Here is a 26,918-nt window from a genome sequence, read left to right on the forward strand (position 1 = left end):
TGAACCATTTGCAATTTAGACAAACACTAAATTTACATTATAGCGCCTATTCATTAGGAGCAGGGCGCTACATAGATATTCAAAAATGAGGGGTGGTCTTTAATTTAAGACCACCTTGTAAAAGTGGATGGAACTCCGCTTTAACATACACATTGTTAATCAAAACCCCAAATTCTTTATTGTGTTCCAAACCCAGATACATCAGCTTGTTTGTACTTTTAAGATGTCCATGGTTATATAATAAGAACAGATATTTTGAAAAAATAGTTTATTGTATCCAAAAATACATATATAATCTGTCTCCACATGGAGTAGATCTGGGTAGATTAAATCCTGCCTGCAGGTTAACAGGATACATATCTATTATATAGAGCACTGGTGTGAAACATCAAACAGTATACAACAGAGGAAAGACCTAGGTCTACATTTTGGAACCCTAAATAAATTAGCAGCAGCTAGTTCTGTGCTTTAAGCACCTGTTCCAATATCCTTCATAGCAGAAGACTCACTTAAATTTGTTTTTATATTTATAGGTTTCTTGGTGTCATTATGCTGTCTGTTGGTGAGAGCTGGCCACTGGGGCTGGTAACGGTACTGGTATCCATATGCTCTCAAGTGGTAGGTGAAGTATTCCAAGGTGTGCATAAGTTCTGCATCCACATAGTGGAATGATATGGCCAAGTCTGAGCAACATTTGGGACCCTAAAAAATAAAAATAAAAAATCATTTAAAAAAGTAGCTGGATTTTTCGTTACAACTGTATATTATAAAAACAAAGATTAAAACAGAAAATCTATTTTGCAATTTTAATATTTTTTATATGAATTACTATGAAGCTGCCATGTAATAGTTTAACCCCTAATGCCTTTTTCTGACATTTGTTGCTTGCAAGTTAAAATCTGTATTTTTTTTGCTAGAAAATTACTTAGAACCCCAAACATTATATACCGTATATACTCGAGTATAAGCAGAGTTTTTCCAGCAAATTTTTTTGTGCTGAAAATGCCCCCCTTGGCTTTTACTCGATTCAACTTTTTGCACCTGACCCCCCGGATTTTGGGGACCCGGTACTGGTAACTTGGTCCACATGTAGCCCCACTCTTCCTCTACAAGTGTGCAAAATTTCTTGGCCAGGGAGCACAGATTTTTCAAAGCTGAGCACCCCTTCCATAGACTCCCATGTTAAAAGTCATTTCTTCAGCGACTTTGGGGACCCGGTAACCGGCCGGTCGTAGGTCCCCTGGACCCGGATCTTGGCACACATGTAGCACCCCTTCCATAGACTCCCATGTTAAACGTCAGTCTAGTCATGGACACAGTGAGGCATGCAGATAGACACCCTAGGCTTATACTTGAGTCAATACGTTTCCCATTTTTAAAATTAGGTGCCTTGGCTTACAGTATATTCGGGTCGGCTTATGCTGTATATATATATATATATATATATATATATATATATATATATATATATATATATATATATATATATATATATATATATATATTTTTAGCAGAGACCCTAGACCTTTTTTTTTACATTTTCTATACATGAGTATCGCATGTTTGCAGGTGTCGGAGCTTTTTCTTCAGCACAAATTTTTTCAATTGTATTTACTTTTGCACAGTATTTCCTCCTTGAGATTTACGGGGAACCAGTGGCATGAAGAGGATGGTGCCTGTGCGAAGGAAGAAGAAGTCTGTGTATACACGGACAGTCTTTTTTTCGCTCAACCAGCAAGTTGAAGAATAAAAACTTAAAAAAAAAAAAAAAAAAAAAAAAAAAAAAGAAAAAAAAAAAAAAAAGAAAAAGGACAGATTCCTGCATTCACACAATTGATGCGAGTGCAAAAGTCTCACCTGCTGCACTTTTGTATTCGGACAGCGGATACACAGATCATCGCTGCAGTCATTGGCTGCATCCATTGATAAAATGCTTGTTTTTCAGCAGAACCATTCACCAGAAGCCGGTCTAACGATCGGCTTCTGTTGAACAGAGAGGGATACACACACATATTGAAATTTGGATGGTTTATGCTGAACGACTGAATTTGGATACGTGTTAAGTATGTCATCATCCACTAGGCAAAATGTACAGTTAACACTTGCAGTGGGGACCCATTGCAAAGACAAAGGTTTATTTCCCCCAAAGCTAAACTTCAACCAGTTCATATGATGTCCTCTCAGAACACGCTTCATGCACCCCCCATGGACCATGCTGCAGCGTGATCTGTCACCCGCTGTGTTTACCCGACGACTGATCAGTGTACTGGCTGCTGCTGGTGCCATGTGATCGCTGTGGCCAATCACAGCATATCACATGACAATTGTACAAAATGTATGGCTTTCATTCATGCCATCCATTGTGTACTGCTGTTTTGATCTCTGTGATTGGTCACATGGTACAGACAGGGCCAATCACAGCCAATCTGTACCATGCGATTAGCTGTGGCCAATCAGAGATAACAAAAATAGTAAGCACTAAGTAATTCGATTTCATTCAGTAAAAATGGTTACTTAGAACAGTGAAATTCACTGGTATAAGCAATGATAATGTGCATGAAACAAAAAAAAAAAAGCATGATCACCTCCACAGTGTACCTATGGCAACATTGATTTTCTTTTTTTAAAACACACTTTTGTGACAAAAAAAAAAAAAAGGAATATAATATTCACATACTGTCACCATTTACTGTTCCTGATCACTGCCACACAAGTAAATGAGGACACGGTACTGCACTTGTGACAGTATGCAAGAAAAATTTGTGAAAAAAAAAAAAAAAAAAAGTCTTAATGTTTCAAAACAATTGACAATCAGAATTACAACTTTAAAAAAAAAAAAAACTCTCCATGCCTGTTAGTAAATACCTTGGACTGTCTAATTTCCAAAAAGGGGCAATTTTTTATTGATATTTGTACTGTCCTGCCATTTTTGGGTCTTAAGAAATTAGATAGTCAGTCAGTACATCAGGATTGGTTAATTTTCAGATACTTTGTTGACTATATAACTTTCCTATAGACTAAATAATAAAACACTGATTTTGGTTAGAGCCGGTTCACACTGGGGCGGCACGACTTCAGAGGCGATTAGCAAAATGGCTTCTGTATAGAAGTCAATGCAAATCGCCCCAAAGTCATACAAGAACCTTTTTCTAAGTCGGAGAGACTTGCGTCGCGCCTATTAGAACGGTTCTGGTGAATAGAATAGTACCGGACTTGTCAGGCGGCCGAGTCGCCTGACGAGTCGCCCCAGTGTGAAACGGCTCTTATTTTCACCAAAGAAATGTAGCAGAATATACAGTTAGGCCTAAATTTATCAAGAATGATTATTTAAAAAATGTTATACCAGAAACTATGAAAAAACACAGCTTTTTATAAACATTTCCATTCTTCATTTTCCTTTATTTAGCAAAAGATAAAAAAAAAATCAAGTGCCGATTAAATACAGGGCCGTAGATATTTTTTGTTCTGTAGGGGGGTTCAGCAGCAGGTACAAAGTAAAAGTAATTTTAAATAAAACAAATTGCACTAAATTCATAAAGACTGGAAAAGGGAAAAAAAACGATGTGTTGCGTATAGTAAGCAATCACATGCTTAATTCTATTTTCTCAGACCCTCTTGAAAACTGCGGTGCACGTAGCGCGGGGCTTAAGGGCCGTTGGGGAGAGACTCAGGACGTATTACAGGAGATAACCAGAGACTGCGGTATGGACTACAGGAGATAATCAGAGACTGCGGGCAGATTACCTTATCTTAGGGTCTCCATCAGTGACCCCCTGCAGAATCTTTCGAGCAGATGACAGGGCAGTCTGTGGTGTGGAGCCGTCATGCACTGACCTTAACTTTCTGCTGCAGTCCGAGGGTAGGAATTGACCCTCTTCTCTTCCCCCTTCCCATTCCTTGCAGTATATTTTAAATTGGTGAAAAAGGCCCCTTTGCGTCACCACACTGTGTGCACTGGGTCAGCAGACCACCCTGCCTGAGCCGACCCAAGATGTCACTGGAGCATCCCTCCTCCTACCCGAGATCAGGGTTGCCAACCTCCCACAGCATTTTTTACTGACAAACTTTGGAATTTTTTTTTACTGATGGAGCACATTTTTTACTGGAAACCTGAAAAATTACAGAACTCCTATTGAAAACTAACACAGTGAATATTTGAACAGTTTAAACATGATATGGAAACACTGACCATGCCCATAACAAAGTAATTTGCGTGGTTACACTTAAAGAGTCAACACAGCATGAAATTATTAGCCCCTAATATTTACTGACAGTTGTAAAAAACTACAAATTTTTCACAAACTGTCAGGAAATTTACTAGCAGTTGGCAACCCTGCCCGAGTTGTCAGTGAATCGCTCTGCCCCCTACCCGAGCCAAGATGACGGCGAAGCACCCCGCTTGAGCCGAGCCAAGATGTCAGCGTATCGCCCCGGTCCCCAACCAAGCCAGGATCTAAATTGGCGTGGATGGAGAAGGGAGGAAGGGAGGCTGACAGCGGCAGTGGCTGGATCAATACAGGAGATTGCCTTGTTCAACAGAATTATCAGCATTTGCATTATTACATACAGTATATGCATTTATAAAGTTAAAACTCACCTCAACAACAGGGTAAACAGAATAATCATGATAAAGGTCATCTTTTTCCAAATGGTTAGTTAAGTGAAATTCTGGCGGAAATGGATGAAAGGTTTCTCTGCCGTTAGAGTCCCGAGTGTCAACAGGTGCAACTCCCATGATCTCCATGCAATGTCCAAGTTCCAAGTCCTCCACAGAAGATCTATGACTACAGTTACCAGAGTGAAACCCTTCCACAAAACGCTTTAGTGCTTCCTTACTCAGTAAATAACCAGCTCCACCACTCATGTAGCCCTGCTTGACAAAAGGTTTGAACAGTTTCCCAAAGTAGATAGGCTGGTCAGGCGTATAATTGGAGAGCATTAGATTAAGGTTCTCCATTACTATATAAGTGTCATCATCAGCTTTCAAAAACCAGTCAGCCTGATTTATGTAGTGTTTATGTATATATTGAAAAGCTCTGATTGTCTTCAAGTAGAGTTCACTTCGCCCTTCCTTGGTACCCAGACCAATAGTCGGAAAGTCATCACTGGAGGTAGAACTCATGAACAAAGAAATATTACAGTGACGAATCCAAGAATATTTGACATGGATGGTTCTGGTCTTTAAGTTTTTAGGTGAAGTCATAATCCAGCAAAGCACTCGAACTTTGTGTGCGAGTTCTTCACTTACACTGATGTCATCTGTAAGGTACATACACATTTCCAAAAAAGGGAGAGAAAGGTCTGTTAAGGAATACATAGGGGTTGATTTATTAAAGACAAATAAGTGTTCATTTGGCAAGGGAATTTGTCCCAATTTGTCCCAAAAAGTGTGGTAAAGCTCTACTAATATCCTTCATCCAATCATGTGCCAGCAAGTGTTTTTTTTTTCTTGGCAAATGATTGGGTACTCATTCAATACATTCACTAAGATTCCCCCCCCCCCCCCCCGAATAGGGTGGTGTCAGTAGGGCAGGGATTGGTGAAAGTAGACCAGTGGACAGTGTCAATACTTTTTATTATTTTATATATTTTTTACAATTTTATTATTTTTTACAATATTCTTTTTTATATCTTTTTAGGAGCCCTGTTTGAAGGCTTGGATTCAATATTAGGGGTCTAAAAAAATAAAATATAAAAAAACTCTGATGTCTCACTTTTGAGAATGAGAAAGGGGCTGAGGACAGATTACCCAGTTCCTTTCTCTGCTTGGCATAATTTAGATATGGTATATACATAGTTACATTGGTCTAAGCTGGAACAATGCAACCATGTATAATATAACCTATGCCTGGAATTGTCCTTTAAAATTGCCCATGGATGTACAGTACTGCAGCCATCCCCACAGCTTGGATTCTGGAATTTACAGTAGGCAAGGACAAAGCTGCTGCAGAACAGCCGTCTAGAAAATGGGGGAACACTTGGCAAATATGGGGCTAGCTTTCCGCAGCTCTGAAATTTTCTGTTTAAGGCCCCTTTAACAAAAAAAAACAAAAACAAAAAAAAAAAAAAAGGATCCAATTAGGTCTGTCAGTTTTTTAGGCAGACCTGATTGGACCTTTCAGACACCCCTATGGCCCAGCATGTGTAAATGAACTTGTGCATTTTTACACCCGCCTATCTACAAATCAAACCAGTTTACTCAAATAAAATAAAAATGGAGGGGGGCCTGTGCCCCTCCTTCTAGGTTGATGGGATTGGAGGGCAGTTAGGTGTAACCAGACAGGCAGTTTGCCCATAGAGCAGACAGGGCTGTCTCTGTGTCCACTCTGCATAAACTGAGTGGACACAGATTGGTGGCAAGTTGAAGGGTGAGATTTTGCTGTGGTGTTGGTGACTGCAGCACCAGGGACCTGGAGCATTTGCCAGGGATTCAGGGCATGCGACAGCAAGTATCTATTATTATTGTCATTTGAGATATCACTATAATGTGTATGCATTGAGCTTTTACACCTTTTTGGGGATTTTGTTGGCAGCCATATAAAAACAGACACTTAATTTTAAATGTACAAATATAGATTTCATTTTACATCATAAAATATTCACCACTTAAATCTGTGGCATATTAAAAACAGTAATTCTTTACAAAAAATAACAGAGGGTCTACACTTGTCAGATAGGAGTAAGACCAGTTGCTGTCATCTAGCTGGGATGTAACCCATGCAATCACTTCAACTGGAGCTATCCAACGCGCTTCGAATATAAGTCAAAACAGTTCTTCCTCAGGGAAGAACCACAATCATATCTGACTGTTATTATGATCCTCAGAGGCATCCAGCAAAGGAACCCATTCTGTGGTGGGAAGGAGAAGAGACAAGCACACATGTAGCGAAGCCAAGAATGGGCTCTTTTGCTGGATGACTCTGGAGGATCATAAGTGGTCCAACAGTCATATATGATTGTGGTACTTCTCTGATGAAGAACTGTTTTTACTTATGCTCAAAACGCATTGGAATCTCCAGCTGCGGGGGTAACATCCGAGCTGGAGGACAACTGGTCGTACCCCTATCTGACAAGTATATTCCTGTATATGTAGACCCTCTGTTATCTTTTGTAAAGAATTACTGTTTTTAATAAGCCACAGATTTAAGTGGTGAATATTTTAAACTGAATAAAGAAATCTAGATTTTTACTTTTTAAATTAAGTGTCCATGTGTTTTATATGGTTGCCGACAAAATCCCCCAAAAAAGTGTAAAAATTTAATGTTCGGTAGTATCGGTACTCAGTCTTAAAAAAGTGGAATCGGGACCGCTCTATAAGATGCAATACAATGTTTGATTTTGGGTTTATTACTGTTTAAAAGGGGATTGTAAAGGTTTGTTTTAAAAAAAAAAAAAATAACAAACATGTCATACTTGCCTCCTTTGTGCAGGGGTTTTGCACGGAGGGGCACCGATCCTCCTCTTCTGGGATCCCTCAGTGGCACTCCCTCTTCTCGAGTACCCCTTACAGTGACCCGCATTCCATGGGGCACGCTCCCTAGTCCAGCTTATGCGTCCATTGACAGACAGGACTTGGCCCAGCTCCCCACCTTCTGTGTCACTGGATTTTATTGACAGCAGCAGGAGCCAATGGCTCCTGCTGCTATCAATCTATCCAATGAGGACCCAAGACAACAGCTGGAGCTGCTGGGCTTGTTCCCGTCGCTGGAACGATCAGGTTAAGGTAAGTAAAGGGGGGGGGGGGGCTCTGGGGGGCTGCTGAACTACAGAAGGTCTTTCACCTTCATGCATAAAATGCATGAAGGTGAAAAACCATGAGGGTTTACAACCCTTTTAAGCCATTCCCGTGCCTCCAGCCTATGACTTGATAGTGAGAGCAGCGGCAGACTTGTGAGGTCATGCCTCTGCTCACTCTTCCTGTTGGTGTGTGCTGTGTCAACACAGGGACGTACAGAACACCAGATTGGCCCCAAGTGCTGCCTTTTCCTCTCCCAGTGCTGTATTACAGGGGAAGGGGCTACAATCCAGTCAAATTCTGGTAGTTTAAGAAGATTCATTTTTTAAATAATTACATAACTACATTAATTGCTATTTGATTGGAGTCTAGCTTTAAGCTTTAAAGAGATTTCATTATTTTTATGAGAGGACAGCAACAATCACTTAGAAAGTATTCAGAGACCTGGTTTTGGCATTGGCTTTGGGTTCCACGATTGTTTAGATGACTCCAGTGTGCAGGCAATCTTCAGGAAAGTGCCGACAATGCAGAATGTTGTTAGGAATCCAATGAAGAAACCAAAGATAAATTTCTTCCATGATGTCCGAGCATGGCACATAGTTATTATGAAATGTACCTAAGGGGAAAAGTGGATAGTAAATATAATGCAAGGATATCAATCCTTAACTAAGAAAAATAAATATATAACAACGAATGTCTAGCATCAAAGCTACACAAAAATTACCTCATCAACTGTGATAAATTTGCCATCTTCAGTAAGGGAATCAGGAAGTGAAGCTTGAGGCTTCATAGCCTGGTTTCCTACTGTGCAATCCCACTTGTCCCTGATGTCTTCTGGGACCTGTGTGTCTCCCAGAAGACAGCGTGGGGGGGGGGGGGTGGAGGAAGCACCGGACATGGCATAGATAGCCGTGGGTGGCTCGGCTAGCTATGCCGGAAGTGGGAGCAATACTTGTATTAGACAGGTATCTGCTCCCCCCTCCCCCTGAAAAGGTACCAAGGAGTGGAAGTTTCATTTTTGGGTGGAACTCCCCTTTAATCTAGTCCTACATGACAGATTGCTGCTACTACTTCTTCTATTACTCGGATCTACTCATGAACAGGAAGCGCAGAGACAATGGGAATGTGTTGAAACAAACATGGCAGCTGCCGTTGACTTAGATGGGAAGATTGAATACAGACAACAGTCCATCCAGTTCAACCTGTGTAGGTGTGCATGTAGAAAAAAACGTATAATTTCCCATATCCCCTTAAATTGTTTTCGTTAAGATGATGTCCAAGAGTCTTTTAAAACGATCCATACTTCCTGCCGACACCACTGATTGTCCCATATCCTTAGCGCCCGAACTGTGAAAAACCACCTATGCACCCAGGGCCGCCATCAGGAATTATGGGGCCCCTTACACAGCTTCAGGCATGGGCCTGGAGTGGGGGGGGGGTGCTGCCGCGAATTGAGAAAGAAGAAATAAAGAAAAATATATATATATATATATATATATATATAAAAAAAAAAAAAAAAAAAAAAAGGGGGGTAGCCATCCTGGCCCTTTAATAAAAAAATGTTTTTATATATAAGGGGTTAGCTCGGTGGCGGGGTGTGTGACCCCTTTGGATGGGTTCACCACACACTGAATTTATACAGACTGGCAGTCGAAGACGGTTGAAAACAAAGTTTTTGGTTTATTTTTCCATCTTGCTGGAAAACAATTGCAAGCATCCAAACAGCATAAACAAAATCAAACATAAAATAAACCCTGGCCACTCTGGGCGTCTACCTTCCACACAGGAACCTATCTATGGAGTCTAGCACAGCCTACTGCTGGGTAGATAGTGCTGGTCATACAGCAGAAAAATAATAGTCTTTTGATTTTTATCACACAGAAAAATCTATTTCCTCCTCACCTCCTCAGAAGACATTCAGCTACTGGCTCTCTCTCACTCAGAAAGCCTCAGCATGCAGCAATTAGTGGTAACCCTCTGGACTTCTTATAGAGGCCTTAATTGCCCCACTCTGAACAGCTGGAGTCTTCCAACGGCCCTTAGCCTTCCTGGTTACATTTTCCAGCCCACACCTAATAACGATTGGTGTATTGTCTAAACAAGGCAGAAATGTATGTTCCGTCTGACAACACCCACAGATTTACCTGACTTCCTGTCACATACCCTCCCCTCTTGTTTCAACCCTAGGATTGGGACACAGGTTGCTAGGCAGGCATGCACTCGGGACAACCCATCTGCATTCCCCATTTTAGCACCAGGGCGATGCGTTACCACAAAACTAAATTCCTGGAGGGCCAGGAACCACCTATTTATTCTCCTATTGGTCTCTTTGTTCTGTGCCAGCCACTTCAATGGGGCATGATCCGTCACCAGTTCAAACTGTCTACCCACGAGGTAGTACCGGAGAGAATCCAAAGCCCATTTCACCGCCAAACATTCTCTCTCAATGGTGGCATAATTCTCTTCATAGGCCTTCAACTTTCGGCTAAGGTACATAACAGGGTGTTCCTCCCCCTTGATAACCTGAGCCAGGACAGCTCCTAAACCCACATTTGACGCATCAGTCTGAACCACAAAGTACTATGAAAAATCAGGCGAATTTAAAACTGGCTGACTACATAAGGCCTGTTTTAAAGCCTGAAAAGCTGTTTCTGCTTCGGGAGTCCATTTGGTCATTACAGACTCCTTCCCTTTGGTCAAATTGGTCAGGGGAACAGCCTGAGGCAAAATGGGGGATAAAGCGGCGATAGTAGCCCGCGATCCCCAAAAATGCACAAACCTGTTTCTTGTTGGTGGGACGTGGCCAATTCTGAATAGCCTCAACTTTATTTATTTGGGGCTTGATTAGACCTCTTCCAATGGTATACCCCAGATACTTCGCCTCTTCTAGCCCAAGGGTACATTTTTTTGGATTGGCTGTAAACCCGGCTTTCCAGATGGAATCCAACACAGCCTGAACTTTTGGCAAGTGTGATTCCCAATCCTCACTGTGGGTGACAATGTCATCGAGGTATGCAGCAGCATAGGCTCGATGAGGCCGAAGGGTCTTATCCATGGTGCGTTGGAATGTGGCGGGAGCATTTTGTAACCCAAAAGGCATCCTCCGATATTGGAAAGATCTGTCTGGAGTTACAAATGCTGTTTTTTTCCTGGCCGTCTCCGAGAGAGGAATTTGCCAATAACCCTTGGTCAGGTCTAACGTTCTCATGTATCGGGCAGTGCCTAGGCGATCAATCAGTTCATCTATGCGGGGCATGGGATAGGTGTCAAACTTAGTGATTTGGTTAAGGCGGCGAAAGTCATTACAAAACCGTCAACTTCCATCTGGTTTGGGCACTAAGACAATGGGACTTGACCAATCACTATTTGACTATCACCCCCAGCTCAAGCATTCGTTTTACTTCCTGGCGAATTGCCTCTCGCCGGGCTTCTGGAATTCTATAAGGCTTCAACTTGACCTTATCCCCTGGTGTGGTGATAATGTCATGTTCAACTCCAGAGACCCAACCTGGCAGGTCTGAAAACTTCTTATTACGGAGCACAAATTCTTTAACCTCCTGTTTGAGTTTTGGATAGAGTTTCCGCTATCCCAACTTCAGGGACAGCCAGGTTAAATGGAGCAGAAAAAAAAAAAATCGGGTAGTCTTAGCGACCAAGGACTCTCTATCCTTCCATGGTTTCAGCAAGTTCACGTGATAGAGCTGCTCAGGTTTTCTTCCCGGTTGGCTAATTTTATAATTCACCACTCCCATTTTTTCCAACACTTCATATGGACCCTGCCATTTGGCTAGGAATTTACTTTCGACCGTGGGGACCAACACCCTATCACCAGGTGCAAACGAACGGACCTGGGCCCCACGATTGTAAATCCTTTGTTGAGCCAATTGGGCTTGGGACAAATGTTCCTTCACAATCGGCATCACTTGGGCAATTCGGTCTTGCATTTGGGCCACATGTTCAATCACACTTCGATGAGGGGAACTCTCACTCTCCCATGTTTCCCTGGCAATGTCCAGTAGGCCCCGAGGGTGCCTCCCATACAGTAGCTCAAACAGAGAGAACCCTGTGGACGATTGGGGAACCTCTGTTATTGCAAACATCAGATAAGAAAGCAGATAATCCCAATTCTTTCCGTCTTTATCCACCACCTTCCTCAACATTTGTTTTAAGGTTTTATCAAACCTTTCCACCAACCCGTCTGTCTGAGGGTGATATACTGATGTATGTAATTGGGTCACTTTCAGGAGTTTACAAAGTTCTTTGGTCACCCTAGACATAAACGGGGTGCCTTGGTCAGTTAGGACTTCCTTAGGAAGACCCACACGGCTGAAAACCTGAAACAACTCTTTGGCAATGGTTTTAGCAGAGGTGTTTCGGAGAGGAATCGCTTCTGGGTACCGGGTGGCATAGTCCATTATTACCAAGATGTGCTGGTGCCCTCTAGTGGACTTCAGTAAGGGGCCAACCAAGTCCATGGCGATCCTCTCAAAAGGGACCTCGATAATGGGTAGGGTTACCAACGGACTGCAGAAATGTGGCATGGGTGCAGTAATCTGACACACTGGACAGGAAGAGCAGTACAATTCCACTTCTTTAGTGACCCCAGGTCAATAAAACCTCTGGTTGATCTTCTCCCGTGTTTTTTCCACTCCCAAATGTCCCCCAAGAATGTGCCCATGGGCCAGTTCCAAAACCATCTTGCGGTACAGTTTAGGCACTACCAGTTGCTCAATCGCGTCCTCTATCCTCTGACACTCGATATAACAGGTCCCTTTTAATAACGAAGTAAGGGAGGGCAACCCTCTCGTCAGGGTTAACTAGCTCCCCATCTATCTTTACTACATTCTCCCGGGCTCTTAGCAAGGTGGGGTCCCTCAATTGCTCAGTGACAAAATTTTCTCTGTGCACCTCGATGTCATCAAACCCTATCGGCCGCTGTTCCTCTTCTGAGGTAGCAGGCTCCTCCCTAGGGACTGGTGTTTCCCCTGCTAATACTGAGAATGGAAACTCGGGAGAATCCTCACAGTTGGAGGTTTCTGGAGTAGATGGTTCAGCCTCAGAAGAACCACCTACTGGGGAATTTGGGCAGTCCCAGAGTTCCCAGAATTTTGGGAAATCCCTTCCCACAATGGCGTCATGTGGCAGTTTGGGAACTAAACCCACCTGGTGACACAAGTTACCGAGGGAGGTTTCAAAGGAAACGGTAGTCACCGGATATTCTCGAGCGTCCCATGTACACAAACTACAGCCATTTTCCTCGGATGTAAGGTTTTTCCCACCACTAGGTCACTTTTCACTAAGGTAACCAGGCTACCTGAATCCAACAATACCACAACATTTTTACCATCTAAGCACATTCCATATAACGGTTTCTCATTTCCCTTTACTGCAGTGCATGTGGTTGCAAAAGGGGACTGTCTCTCGGTCAGAAAGTCACACTGCATGGGTTCATCACCCGCTGGGCAAACTGCTGCTACATGTCCCTCTTCCCGGTAACGGTAAAAGATCAACCTTCTGGTCCTCTCCTGTGCCATGGGTCTTCCAGGCCGCTCTCGCCAAACATTAGCAGTAGTCCCGATAATTCCTCTAGTTGCTCCTTGGTACCTTTCTCCACCCCCATCCCTTGATGCAGTCTTACCTATAGGTAGGGACGGTCTGGTCTTGGGGTGAAAAGTCTGTGCGTCTCTGGTGGAAGAGGACAAATGGTCCGGACAGAGTTTCTGGCTGCAGCCATTTCCTAGCCAAATGGATGAGGTCATACATCTGCGACCGCGGTGGCTGCTAACTCCAATTGTGGACCCGCTGAGCATGGACATCCAGGGTTACACCGAAACGTGCCAATATTTCCTCTTTTAAACGATCATAGTTTTTTGCGTCTGCAAGCTCCAAATCAAAATATGCCTTTTCGGCTTCTCCAGATAATAGGGGGGCCACTAATCCAGCCCACTGGTCTTTAGGCCAACTCTCTCAAACATGGTCAGAAACATCTCAGGGTCCTCATCTGCAGTTATCTTTGGCAACAAGTGTCTTATCCGAAAAGTCGGTATGTTACTGGCCTGACTCCCAGCCTCGGTCTGCCATCTCTGAAGTTGTTTCACGATGGCCTCCATTTGCTGCTGGTGTCTCTGTTCCAAGCCTGCAATGCTCTCTTGGTGAACCTGTTGTTGAGCTGCGTAAACCTGTTGAGCTGCAATGCTCCGCTGCAAACCTGCATTCGTCTGCTGTTGATTTGCATTTGCTATAGCCAGCTGTTTCAGTATCTCCTCCATTTTGGGTTTACTTTAATTGCCTGTGGCGCTCCACCATATGTGAGGGGTTACATAGTTACATAGTTACATAGTTAGTCAGGTTGAAAAAAGACACAAGTCCATCCAGTTCAACCACAAAAAACAAAATAAAAAAACACAGTAAAATCCTATACACCCAACTTCATACCCACAGTTGATCCAGAGGAAGGCAAAAAACCCCAGCGGAGCATGATCCAATTTGCTACAGCAGGGGAAAAAATTCCTTCCTGATCCCCCGAGAGGCAATCGGATTTACCCTGGATCAACTTTACCTACAAATCTTAGTACTCAGTTATATTCTGTACATTTAGGAAAGAATCCAGACCTTTCTTAACGGTTAGCTCGGTAACGGGGTGTGTGACCCCTTGGATGGGTTCACCACACACTGAATTTATACAGACTGGCAGTCGAAGACGGTTGAAAACAAAGTTTTTGGTTTATTTTTCCATCTTGCTTTCCAAACAGCATAAACAAAATCAAACATAAAATAAACCCTAGCCACTCTGGGCGTCTACCTTCCACACAGGAACCTATCTATGGAGTCTAGCACAGCCTACTGCTGGGTAGACAGTGCTGGTCATACAGCAGAAAAATAGTCTTGATTTTTATCACACAGAAAAATCAATTTTCTCCTCACCTCCTCAGAAGACATTCAGCTACTGGCTCTCTTTCACTCAGAAAGCCTCAGCATGCAGCAATTAGTGGTAACCCTCTGGACTTCTTATAGAGGCCTTAATTGCCCCACTCTGAACAGCTGGAGTCTTCCATTGGCCCTTAGCCTTCCTGGCTACATTTTCCGGACGACGCTAATAACGTTTGGTGTATTGTCTAAACAAGGCAGAAATGTATGTTCCGTCTGTGACAACACCCACCGATTTACCTGACTTCCTGTCACATATATATCAAAAAAAAGGGGGTTGCCATCCGGGCCCCTTACAGGTGTACTGCCTGTACCCCCCTGATGGCGGCCCTGTATGCACCTTAAGGTTAAGCTGCTTCTCTTCCAGGCTCATCGTGTGGCCCCGGGTCCTCCCTGGGACGGAAAAGTTTCATACTTACGCTGGGATCACCGTTGCTATATTTGTACATCGCAATCATATCTCCTCTCAACCGTCTCTTCTCCTGGGAGAATACATTTAGCGTTTGTAGTCGTTCCTCATAATCGAGGTCCTCCAGTTCCCATATTAATTTAGTTGAACTTCTCTGGACTCTCTCCAGCACATCCTTTCTGAGAACTGGACAGAATACTACAGATGCAGCCAAACCAGAGTTTTATAAAGTGGCAGAATAATCATCTTATGTCTTTAGTAAATTCCCTTTTTAATACATGCCAATATTCTACTGGCTTTGGTAGCTGCAGCTTGACACTGCATGCTATTGCTCAGTCTGTCTTCTACTAGGACCCCTAGATCCTTCTCCATCCTGGAAGCCCCTAGGAAATCTCCTGAGTCCCTCTAAAGAGTAACTTGTGTTTATTTTTACCCCCCCCCCCCCCAAGTGCATTACCTTACATTTACCAGTATTAAACTTAATTTTCCATGTAGTTAATTTATTCAGGTCCTCTTGTAAAGTTTCTAATCCTGCTATGTTGTGATCGTCCTTCATATTTTTGTGTTGTCAGCAAACACTGAGATTGAGCTATTTATGCCACCCTCTACATCAGGGGTGTCCAAACTTTTTTCAAAGATGGCAAGATTTGATGAAGTGAACATGCATGAGGGCCGACCATTTTGCCTGGCATTTTTTAAAACCAATTAAATTAACTAATACACTGCCCATCAATAATTCTATTGCCTTTGTGGCTGTGTGTGGTAAAGAGTCTAAGGATGAGCTCGGGCATGTTATTTGGATATACCGTATCTATTGGCGTATAACACGCACCTTCACTTTAAGAGGGACGTTTCAGAAAGAAACATACATTTTAAATCAAGAACTGTGAATCAATATAAGGGTCAGTGCCCATTAATGCAGCCTAATCAGTGCCCATCAATGCAGCCTCGCCATTCCACATGCATGCAGCCTCAGCATTGCCATTAAATCAGTCTCACGATGGCAGTGGCGACAGGCAGCAGTAGTAGTAGAAGCAGTAGAAACAGAGGAGAAGCAAATCTGATAGCACGGAAGAAGGCACCGGACAGCGAGACAAAGAACCGGGGTGCGCCGAGTCAACAGCGGAGAGCGGCGAACATAGAAGGAGACCCCCGGAGAGTTGAGAAGACCCCCCTGATAGCGGAGAAGACCCGGTCGGGATAGCGGAAGAAGAAGCACCCCCGCCGAAGACGCCGGAGGAAACCCGCCGGGGGGTGGGGGCTTTTTTAAAAGCGACCCCCCCCCCGGCGGTGGAAGAGAACCAGATGGCGGCCCCCACCCACCCGAAGACGTCAAAGAAGAAGCCCCCCCTGGTAAACAGAGCTAATAAAGAAGACAGGGGGAGCCTCCGGAGCAGACTAATAAAATATTTTAATACCCTGTGTTTTTGTGTTTTTACCACTTTTCCTCCAGGTGAATGGGTAGGGGTACGATGTACCCCATATCCATTCACTTAGGGTGGGGGGCCGGTATCTGGGGGCCCCCTTCTTAAAGGGGGCTCCCAGATTCCGATAAGCATCCCGCCCTCATACCCCGACAACCAACGGCCAGGGTTGTCAGGAAGGGGCCCTGTCCTCATCAACATGGGGACAGGGTGCTCTGAGGTGGGGGGGCCGCAGTGCGCCCCCCTGCCCCAGAGCACCCAACCCCCCCATGTTGAGGGCATGCAGCCTGGTATGGCTCAGGAGGGGGGGGGGCGCTCGCTCGTCCCCACTCCCTTCCTGGCCGGCCGGGTAGCGTGCTTTGGATACGGGTCTGGTATGGATTGTAGGGGGACCCCCTACGCAGTTTTTTTCGGCGTAGGAGGGGCTCTCCTTACAACCCATAACAGACCTAAGGGCCCGGTATGCTCCTGAGGGGGGAACCCATGCCGGATTTTTATTTAAAATCCGGCGGGGACTTCCCCCTCAGGATTCATAACAAACGCCGCACACGTGTAGAATTGGCGGGAATCCAAGTCGGATCTCCCGTCGCTTCTATGACGGCTCTGTCTCCATCGCGGCAAGCCAGCTCGGCGCTGGCTCCTGCGATGGGGCTCGTAGGTGCTCAATCTCGCCGAGAAAGGGAGCGAGATTGACACAATATCGAGTTCACCTACTGTACCTCTTTACCTTCCTGTTTTGCCGGTTGGCAAATAAGTCTATTTCTGGATTTCCGAAGCACTGTACCAGGGTTAGAAATACCTCCTGGTTCAGTTCCCATTCCTCCTGCCTCAGCCGCTGACGGCTGAGGAAGTCTGCTTCTATATTGCTTGTCCCTTTTATGTGTATGGCTGAGATGGAGAGGACTCTATCGTCCAGATAGGGTATAAGAGATATACCCAGAAGGTGCAGAAAGGCCACAGCTTCCGCTAGGATTTTTGTAAATATCCTTGGGCTGGAAGTTAGCCCGAACAGGAGCGCCCTGAACTGCCAATGGAGGGCTTCCCCTTCCATCAATATAGCAAACCTTAGGAAAGCTTGATGATCTATGTGAATCGGCACATGAAGGTAGGCATCTTTGAGATCTAGAGTCACCAAGAAGGCCCCTTTCATGAGGTTTTTCCTTACCGAATAGATACTTTCCATAGTAAACTTTTTGTATGTCAGAAACTTGTTCAGGTTTAAGTTTACTATTAGACGGTATTTTCCAGAAGGTTTGCGGACTACGAATACATGGGAATAAAATCCCTGGTACTGTTGATTTTTTGGTACTGGTACCATCACTAGCTGTTCGGCTAGCTCCTGTATCCCTTCCAAAAGGGCAGATCTTTTTAGGGTCTCCCTGGGAAGATGTGTGAGGGTGATCATAGAGGGGGGTGTTGCCATGAATTCTAGACGGAAGCCCTCTTGAATAATTTGGCAAATGTAAGGGCTGTTCGAGATCTTTACCCACTGAGGTAAGAACTGGGACAGCCGACCCCCCACTCTGATCTGGGCGTCACTTAGACTGTTTGTCGCTGGCTTTAGGAGAAGGGAAAAGCAAGTTGTTCTTTTTATTCCCTTTCCCAAAGTTCCAACGCCTGAAGGGTTCCTTTTTGTTTTTCTGTTTAGCTTGCCCCTGGGGGCCCTCGAAAAAAACTTCCTGAAACCTTCTTTTTTAGGTTTAACTGGACATTTTTTGCCTTTTTCTGATGATCTCGCCAGGACATCATCAAGGTCTTTTCCAAACAGAAGGGAACCCTGAAAGGGAATGCCACACAGTTTACCTTTTGATGTCGCATCCCCCTCCCAGGCCTTGATCCAGATAGCTCTCCTAGCTGAGTTAACCAAGGCTGCAGTTTTAGCTGAAGCTTTTGCAGATTCAATTGCTGCATCCGCTAGGTAGGCAATAGCCTTCCTGATGATTGTTAGGGACTCTACTACCTCCTCAGGGTCCGAGTTCTGGGTCAGATGCTCGGAGAGTGTTTCCACCCAGATATCAGTGTTCCTGGCTGCACATGTCGCTGCTAAGGCTGGGCCTAGGGCTGCTGCATTAGCCTCCCAAGCCTTCCTAAGGAGAGATTCTGCTTTGCGGTCCATCAAGTCTTTGATACTACCTGCATCCTCAAAGGAGAGATCAGACAATTTTGTGACTTGTGATAAAGCTGCATCAAGTCTAGGAAGCTTAAAAAAGACTTCCGTGTCCTCCTGGGAAAAGGGAAACCTTCTTTTCCAGGTCTTTTGTTTGACAATTCTCCTTTCAGGATCTCTCCATTCCTGTAGGACTAATTCCTTAAGGGACTGGTGTAGAGGGAATACCCTAGACTGGGTGTCACCTAAACCCCTATAGACTTTATCCTGTACCGAGGTAGGTTTAGGGGTCTCAGGAATTTCCTCTGTGGCATAAATGGCCTGGAGGAGACTCTCAAGGTCTTCTACAGCAAAGAGGTGTTTAAGACGCAAGTCTTCCTGCGACTGACTAGCTGAGTCTAAATCTGCCTCCCCTGAGTTGTGTCTAGACCTGGCCAGACTCACTATGTCACTTTCTTCGTCCTCTGCCTGCCCCCTAGGGGGTATCGGCGTGGATGTGAAGAAGGCACTAGGACCCTTAGTAAATAAACTATCTTGGGAAGAAGTGCCCTCCCTGGGGGTAGGTTCCTCTGTATCAGTTTGCACTGACTGCTCAGCTGCCTCTCGGAAAGCTTTAACTGCTGCTAGCATTTCTGATTGCATAGATGCAAGAAAACTTCATCATGGTTGCAGCTTCTTTTCCTGCCAAATTGTTAATGCATTTGTAGCAGAGGGGTTTAGTATAGGATTTAGGGAGTTTCTCCCTACAATTCCCACATTTCTTAGAGGAACTATGCCCTGTAGCGGCAGGAGACTGATTAGAGGCCTCCTGGGCTCCGCTGTGGGATTCTGAAAAGACATGGAAAATGCACATCATTACATTGCCTTCCCCCTAAGACTGCTGGTTTGTACTGGGGAGGAAGGAAGCAAGCAAGAGGGGGGTCAGATCCTGCTCCGACCATTCCCTGGAAGTCGGGACTCTTGCTGCTAACTTCCTCCCTTTCCAGGGGGATAAGTACTCACCGACCCCCGACCTGGATCTGCCAGCAGTCGCATCCGTCTTCCCATCCTCTTCCATGATGGGGGTTGATTGGGCCTTGGCTGCCGGAACCTCCGAACAGGCTTTCCTTAAGCCGACCCACCACCGCCAACACTGCTCCACGCTGCCCAGGAGCTTCCGGGTTGTGCTGCCGGGAACCGCCCCTTCCTGTGACGCGGTTCCCCTCTCAGAACGAGGCTTGGAGCGTGGCGTTCTCCCGGGCGATTTGAAATGGCGGCGGTCTCGAGCTATCAGCGATGGCTTGCCTCCCCGCAGCACATGCTGATGCTCTCTTGGGGCGACCTGCGAGTGGGACCCGAAGGCCTACAGGTTAGTTCAGCCCTCCCCGGCCTCCCTAGACCTGTCTCACAGGGGTACCTTCGACCCTCCCCGGTCTCTAGGGTTTAGAAAAAAACAAACATGTCGTTGTGTTGGAGAAACACAATCAATACTGGGGAACAAGGGGATGGGTGGGGCCTTTTAATCTGTCATGTGATTGTGTTTCCTGCAGGGAGGAGCCATCATCTCTCAGCTGCCGTCCTGGAAGGTGATGGGAGAAAATGAGGTTTTAAACCCGCGCATGCCCAAAAGCAAGTTATGAGACGGGAGCGCTCGTTCAGGTAAAACTACCATTCATAATGGAGTAAGCACATTCATCACGCTGTAACAGACAAAAAAGCGCAAATCGTCTTTTACTAACAAGGAATCAGCTAAAAGCAGCCCAAAGGCGAATAGAACTTACCCTTTAGAGTGCCGTCGTACCTGGTGTACGTCACCGCGCTTTGTTCATCATTTTTCAAAAAAGATGGTGTGTGGGCAACGTCGTTTTTTAAGATGAAGTTGGAAAAACATTGTTTTTTGGACATGCTGAAAAACGATCGGGTGTACGCGGCATTACATTTTAACGAGCCTCTTAAAATATGAATACATGAGAGAATCCACTATAATTATCAACTAGAAAAGATACAATTTCTGGGGAAATTGTGTGACGTGTTCTTGCCTCCACCAATACTCCTGACTGGAGACAGTGCCCCTGGAGATGTAAATGTGATCCAACAGTGTGTCGATCCATTTTGATCCATTGCCCCATCAAAAACTGCTCCATCAAAAACTTCCCCAATCAAAGTGTGTGTGTGGGGGGGGGGATGCCTAAAGCAGGACTTCCCCTTTTAAGTGGAGCTCCGCATTGAACAACATTTACATTTTTGCAAAGGGATTGCTGTGCATTGCTATAATACATGGCAAAATGCACGTTATTTGGGCATAAAGTTCACTGTAAGGGCCCTTTCACACGGGCGGATCAGTAATGTTCCCCCCGTGAACCTCCGCTTGCTCAGCGGGGATCGCTCCGTTGATCCCCGCTGAGCCGGCGGATGACAGGGCGGCCCTATCTTTTCTTTGCTCTCCTCTATGGGGGGGATCGGATGATATAAAAATGTGAAAAAATTCAGCGCTGGGAAGTGCAAGTAGAAATAAACAATAAGCAATAAAAATTAATATGCTAGCCAGCACTAAGAATAAATTCATAAAAAATTCTCAAAGCATAAATAAAAGAAGAAAAGTGCAGCGCAAAAATTAAATTAATACATAAAATCAATATACATTATAAAAATATGCCAGTGAATAAGTGCCAATGAAAAAATATGTGTCCAAGTGTCCATAAATCCTTAAGTGAAAAATCACACGAATAAATCCGGCAGGGGTGAGAGTGAAGAGGAGACACCAGGGGAAAATCCACCACCAAGGTACAGATGGACTCTCACCTCATTGCTTCGACCCGTGAGGGTCACAAAGCATATCTGCAAACAATTCACAGTCCGGTCCAACCTCCAGATAGATCATCAAATCTCTTGGTTTTGTCCGCTGTCATAATTAGCGTCTCTTGTTCACAATTCCTGGACCAAGAATGGGAAGCCTCTTCCCTGCAAGTAGTGTGAGCAGCTCCAGCCCGATCGGATGAACACAGACCGTCTGTCCGTGTTCACCCAATCTGATCCGCAGACGGATGGAAAATCTGCAGAATCAGAGGATTGTGGCACCGGGCAAGATCGGGTGTCAGCGGAAATTTATCCGCTGACACCCGCAATCTCATAGGGACCAATGTATGTCCCTTTTTCATCCGTACACAGATGGATGAAAAAGCGGACATACGGTCCGCAGGTGTGAAAGGGGCTTAACACGTGAAAACACACTTATCCCTGGTTCACACCAGTGCAGCTTTGAAATCGCGCTACTGCAACACAATTTTAAAGCCACACATCAGTGCTCTTATGATGTGCGATTTCATTGTGACGATTGCCATTTAAACAGCGATCAGTGCTATAAAAATGCACCGATTACTGTATAAATGGCATCAGCAGGGAAGGGGTTAACACTAGGGGGCGATCAAGAGTTTAAATGTGTTCCCAAGGGAGTGGGGGGAGGGGGACTGACTAGGGAAAGAGACCGATTGTTGTTCCTATATACTAGGAACACACAGATCGGTCTCCTCTCCCCTGATAGGACGTGGATCTTCGCGTTTATGGCGGCCATTTGACAGTTGCCCGGAGGGACAGAGGGTTCCTGTGGCCGTCATATTACTATGGCTCGGATGGCAAGTGGTTAGAGTCACTGCAACTTGAGTCACAACGATTTGAACATTTTCATTGCCACAAATGGGGTGCGATTTGTAATGCGATTTTGAACTGTCAAATCGCATTGGTGTGAACCAGGGCTTAAAGCGGAGTTCCGGCCACAAATTGAAAAAAAAAAACTTTTTAAATACAAATCCCCCTGTAATACACAAGCTGAATGTATTCTACTACAGTTAGTCTGTAAACGAAGGTCAGTTTTGTTAGGTTGTTACAGCATTTAGACATGAAGCCAGACTGTATGACTTCCTGGATTTCAGCCTTGCACATGCTCAGTGCTGTACAAGCAGTGTAATGGTTTCAGATCAGGTTTCAATAGCAATGGGAGTGCCAGAGGAAGTTACCGCCCCTTATCTATGCAAAGCAAATCTCTCCTCCCCTCCTCCTCCCCTCCCCTTCTCCTTCCAGGAACCAGTAAATATAAGAAATCATTTGTTCCTGTGCAGATATATCTACATAACAAGATGATATATATCTCTTGTTATATATGTGGTGTGTATACATATACCAGACATGTGCACTGTCAATAAATTCATTTTGTTAGTGCGGTGACGTTAGTGCGGTGACGTTATAGTGCGGTGACGTTATAGTGCGGTGACGTTATAGTGCGGTGACGTTATAGTGCGGTGACGTTATAGTGCGGTGACGTTATAGTGCGGTGATGTCAGTGCGGTGATGTCAGTGCGTGACATTGGTGCGGTGATGTCAGTGCGTGACATTGGTGCGGTGATGTCAGTGCGTGACATTGGTGCGGTGATGTCAGTGCGTGACATTGGTGCGGTGATGTCAGTGCGTGACATTGGTGCGGTGATGTCAGTGCGTGACATTGGTGCGGTGATGTCAGTGCGTGACATTGGTGCGGTGATGTCAGTGCGTGACATTGGTGCGGTGATGTCAGTGCGTGACATTGGTGCGGTGACAACATTAGTGCAGAGTGGGGGGGAGGTACAGATGATCGGACGGGTGGAGGAGCTAGGACGGGGGCGGTGCTAGGACGGGGGCGGTGCTAGGACGGGGGCGGTGCTAGGACGGGTGGAGGAGCTAGGACGGGGGAGGAGTTGGAGAGGGAGAAGAGGAAGGACACCACCTCTATGGGCGGCACTGCCCTCCCTCCCGCCCCCCGAGATGTTCATCCACGGCTGCGATGTTCAGCCCAGCCTGGGGATGATAACACACATATCCCAGGAGGCATAGCAGCGCTGGATGCGGCGGGGGGGGCCATTCCGCCGCGGCGGGGGAATAAGACACTCACAGATAAAAACGTGAGTTTTTAAAAGACAAAAACAAAACATCCCAAATGTATTTAAGGGGGCAGTGTAAAAACGAATGCAGATAAGTTGTAAAATAGGGTGGAACTCCGCTTTAAGGAGGCAGTAAAGCACCCATCTTAACTTGTATCTACAGGTAAGCTTACAATCAGGTCTACCTTTAGGTAGAATGAATGCCTCCTAAACATGCACCATTTAAGAGATATTCGCATCAGCAATAGCCGATGACGTCACCTGCACAGTGCCAGATTCAGGGCACACAGTATGTCGTGTATTGCAGAGCGCCATGACGCAGCCACGGCTCCCACGTGCATGTTCAGGAGTGACGTCATCGCAGGCCTCAGCCATTCAAATGGGGTGAAGATGGAAGCACCGGAGCGGCCGTGACAGCGCTGCCCTGAAGGTCTCCATTTGCAGTTAAGTCTGCGATAATGTGCGGTGCATACTATCATATTATGTGATAAACCTGATAAACCTGCTTGGGGCCCTTTATTTTATGAGGTTAAATACCGCTTTAAACTGCCCGATAGGAACAACAGAGTGCATTTATTACTGGAAACTCTTTAGTGAATTGAAAACATGTTTTGTCAGTTGTAAAAATTTGCAAATAATAAATTTTAACAACATTTTAAACAGTGTATACTCTTACATTTTACATGGATGCAACCCACGGCTGGGCTCTTAAAGGCGACGTATCTGTGCCCAGCTGTGCCATTCTGCCGACGTATATCGTCAGTAGGAGGTCCTGAAGTGGTTAAAGGGCCTGGAGGTCCCCGGATGGCAACCCCCCCCTTTTTTTTTATAAAGTGTGTGTGTGTGTGTGTGTGTGTGTGTGTGTGTGTGTGTGTAATATATATATATATATATATATATATATATAATTACACACATACACATACACACACACATTCTTTTTATTAAAGGGTCCAGAGGTCCCCAGGGGCCCGGATGGCAACCCCCCCTTTTTAATTTTTTTTTTTTTTATTAAAGGGCCCAGAGGTCCCCGGATGGCTACCCCCCATTATATATATATATTCTTTTTTTAAGGGGCCCAAAGGTCCCCAGGGCAACCCCCCCACTTCTCAATTCACGACCCCCCCCCCAGCTCTCTGCTCCAGGGGGCCCATGCAAGTTGCTGCCTCATAAGGGTTATCTCTAGCTAGAGGAATGGTAATACATCAGTGTATATTCTTCACCTGGGGCAAAGACTCAGTTCCATTGTCCTATCATCAGAATCCCATTTTAAATTAACCCCCACCCCCCTAATTTAAATGCCCCTTCTTACATTAGTATCCCCTTTACACCAGTGTCCTGACTTACATCAGTGCCCCCCCCCCCCCCCCCTTTAGATCACAGTCCTTTCTTACTACAGTGTGCCTCCTTACATCAGAGTCCCCCCTAATTCGGAGCCCCTTCTTACATCAGTGACATGCTGGTAGGTAAATTGGAACTTGTCCAAATTGTCCCAGTATATATATGTATATCTGTGTGTATGACTGTGTGTCCCAAGCGTGTCATGATCCTACGGGGTAAAATGACCGCACCAGCCAAGCAGACTCTGGCTGGAAAAAGCGCCCAGAGGCGATTCATTTCGCATGAGTTGCGCTATACAAGTCATTCATTCATTCAGTGAGCCCCCTTACATCAATGTCCCCCCTAACAATAGTGGTCCTTCTTTTCATCAGTCTCCCCCCCCCCCAACCATCAATTCCCCACTTTACATTAGTGTTCACCCTTACATCAGAGCCTCCTTACATCAATTCCTCCTTTACATCAGAGAGTCCTTCCTTACATCAGTGTCCCTCCTTACAATAGCATCTTCCTTGCATCAGAGTCCCCCCTTACATCAGTGTCACCCCTTATTACAGAGCCCCCCCCCCTTACATCAATTCCTCCTTTACATCAGAGTCCTTCCTTACATCAGAGCCCCCCCCATTTACATTAGAGTTCTTCCTTATATCAGTGTGCATCCTTACATCAGAGCCCCCTCTTAAATCAGTACCCCCTTACATCAGAGCCCCCCCTTAAATCAGTTCCCTCTTTATATTGGTGTCCCACCTTACATCAATGTCCCTCTTTACAATAGCATATTCCTTGCATCAAAGTCCCCCCTTATTTCAGAGACCCCCCTCTTACATCAGTCCCCCCTTACATCAGAGTCCTTCCTTACATCAGTGTGCACCCTTACATCAGAGCCTTTTCCTACTTCAATGTCCTCCTTCCCCCCTACCTTAACCAGCATGGTGTAGAAGCTCAGCAAGCAGGTGCTGAGAGGAGGAGAAAGTGTGAATAGGGACGTTCTGTCCTATTGGAGCTGGGGGGAGAAGGGAGGGAGGTGTGCAGAGCTCTGGCACCCTCTGCTAGGCAGTCCCAGCAATCACTGATCTCTCACTACACACAAGCGATCTGTGAGCTGCCTGCAGCCGACAGTGACAAGAGCAATCCTCCAGCGCTGCACACTCAGTGCCCTACAATCAGTGACAAGCCATCCTTCCTTTCTAGTATCACCTGTTAAAGTGGAGGAGGGAAACCGGAGGAGCTCTGTACTACTCCTCGTGGTAGTAGGTCCGGGGAATGACTTACCTTACTCGCTCCTAAGCTGCTTCCTCCTGCACACACAAACTTCCCAGGAAGGCTTGCAGCAGAGATTCAATAGGAGAAGATGCAGGGAGCAGGCGCGCCGCATTTGTCGAAAGAAGAAGGGGAGCGCGCACTGCCTCTGAGCCCCCCTCCCCCTCAAAGTGACGCCCGGGGCACAGGCCCCCCTATATGCTCTTTTATAAAGTGTACCTTATGATCAGGCTGGTCACCTCTTCTAGTTTTCGTAAAGATGCTGCTGCTGTGTGATCACCTTCTTTGGCAAGTGGATGCCGGGTGGAGCTGTAGGCTCGGATTCTACAGGTGTGAGTGAGTGGTGTAGGGAGAGATCGCACTGCTGCAGGCTACTAATCACAAATGGGGAGGGTATGGCAAAGCATACAGACTAAACTCATAGGGCCAGATCCACAAACGAATTACGCCGGCGTATCTATTGATACGTCGCGTAATTTCAAAGTTCCTGCGTCGTATCTTTGTTTTGTATACACAAAACAATATACGACTGAATGAGGGATCGATCCGACAGGCGTACGTCTTAGTACGCCGTCGGATCGTAGGTGCATATTTACGTTGGCTGCTAGGTGGCATTTCTGTCGAATTCCGCGTCGAGTATGCAAATTAGCTAGATACGGTGATCCACGAACGTACGTTTTACGTCGTTTGCGTTCGGCTTTTTCCGGTGTATAGTTACCCCTGCTATATGAGGCGTATCCTATGTTAAGTATGGCCGTGGTCCCCCCCTCGAATTTTGAAAATGTTATGTCGTTTGCGTAAGTCGTTCGTGAATAGGGCTTTGCGTAGA

At 45.4% G+C, this 26,918-nt stretch overlaps 1 protein-coding gene across 3 annotated transcripts; it reads right to left on the minus strand.

Annotated features, from left to right (window-relative positions):
- Nucleotides 1-258: 258 nt before the first annotated feature.
- Nucleotides 259-26,461, minus strand: LOC120929447 (glycoprotein-N-acetylgalactosamine 3-beta-galactosyltransferase 1-like). Of its 3 annotated transcripts, none has more exons than XM_040340875.1 (4): nucleotides 26,309-26,461; nucleotides 8,180-8,351; nucleotides 4,598-5,259; nucleotides 259-702 (listed from the first exon to the last, which is right to left on the minus strand). In XM_040340875.1, the coding sequence occupies exons 2-4, from the start codon at nucleotides 8,331-8,333 to the stop codon at nucleotides 469-471; spliced, it is 1,050 nt and encodes a 349-aa protein (XP_040196809.1). In that variant the 5' UTR covers nucleotides 8,334-8,351; nucleotides 26,309-26,461; the 3' UTR covers nucleotides 259-468. The 3 variants fall into 3 exon arrangements, with proteins under 3 accessions (XP_040196809.1, XP_040196810.1, XP_040196808.1); XM_040340876.1 differs by lacking the exon at nucleotides 26,309-26,461 and adding an exon at nucleotides 26,102-26,201; XM_040340874.1 differs by lacking the exon at nucleotides 26,309-26,461 and adding an exon at nucleotides 25,749-25,834.
- Nucleotides 26,462-26,918: the final 457 nt, after the last annotated feature.

The sequence above is a fragment of the Rana temporaria genome, chromosome 2 (genome assembly GCF_905171775.1).
Source record: "Rana temporaria chromosome 2, aRanTem1.1, whole genome shotgun sequence".
Lineage (NCBI taxonomy): Eukaryota > Metazoa > Chordata > Amphibia > Anura > Ranidae > Rana > Rana temporaria.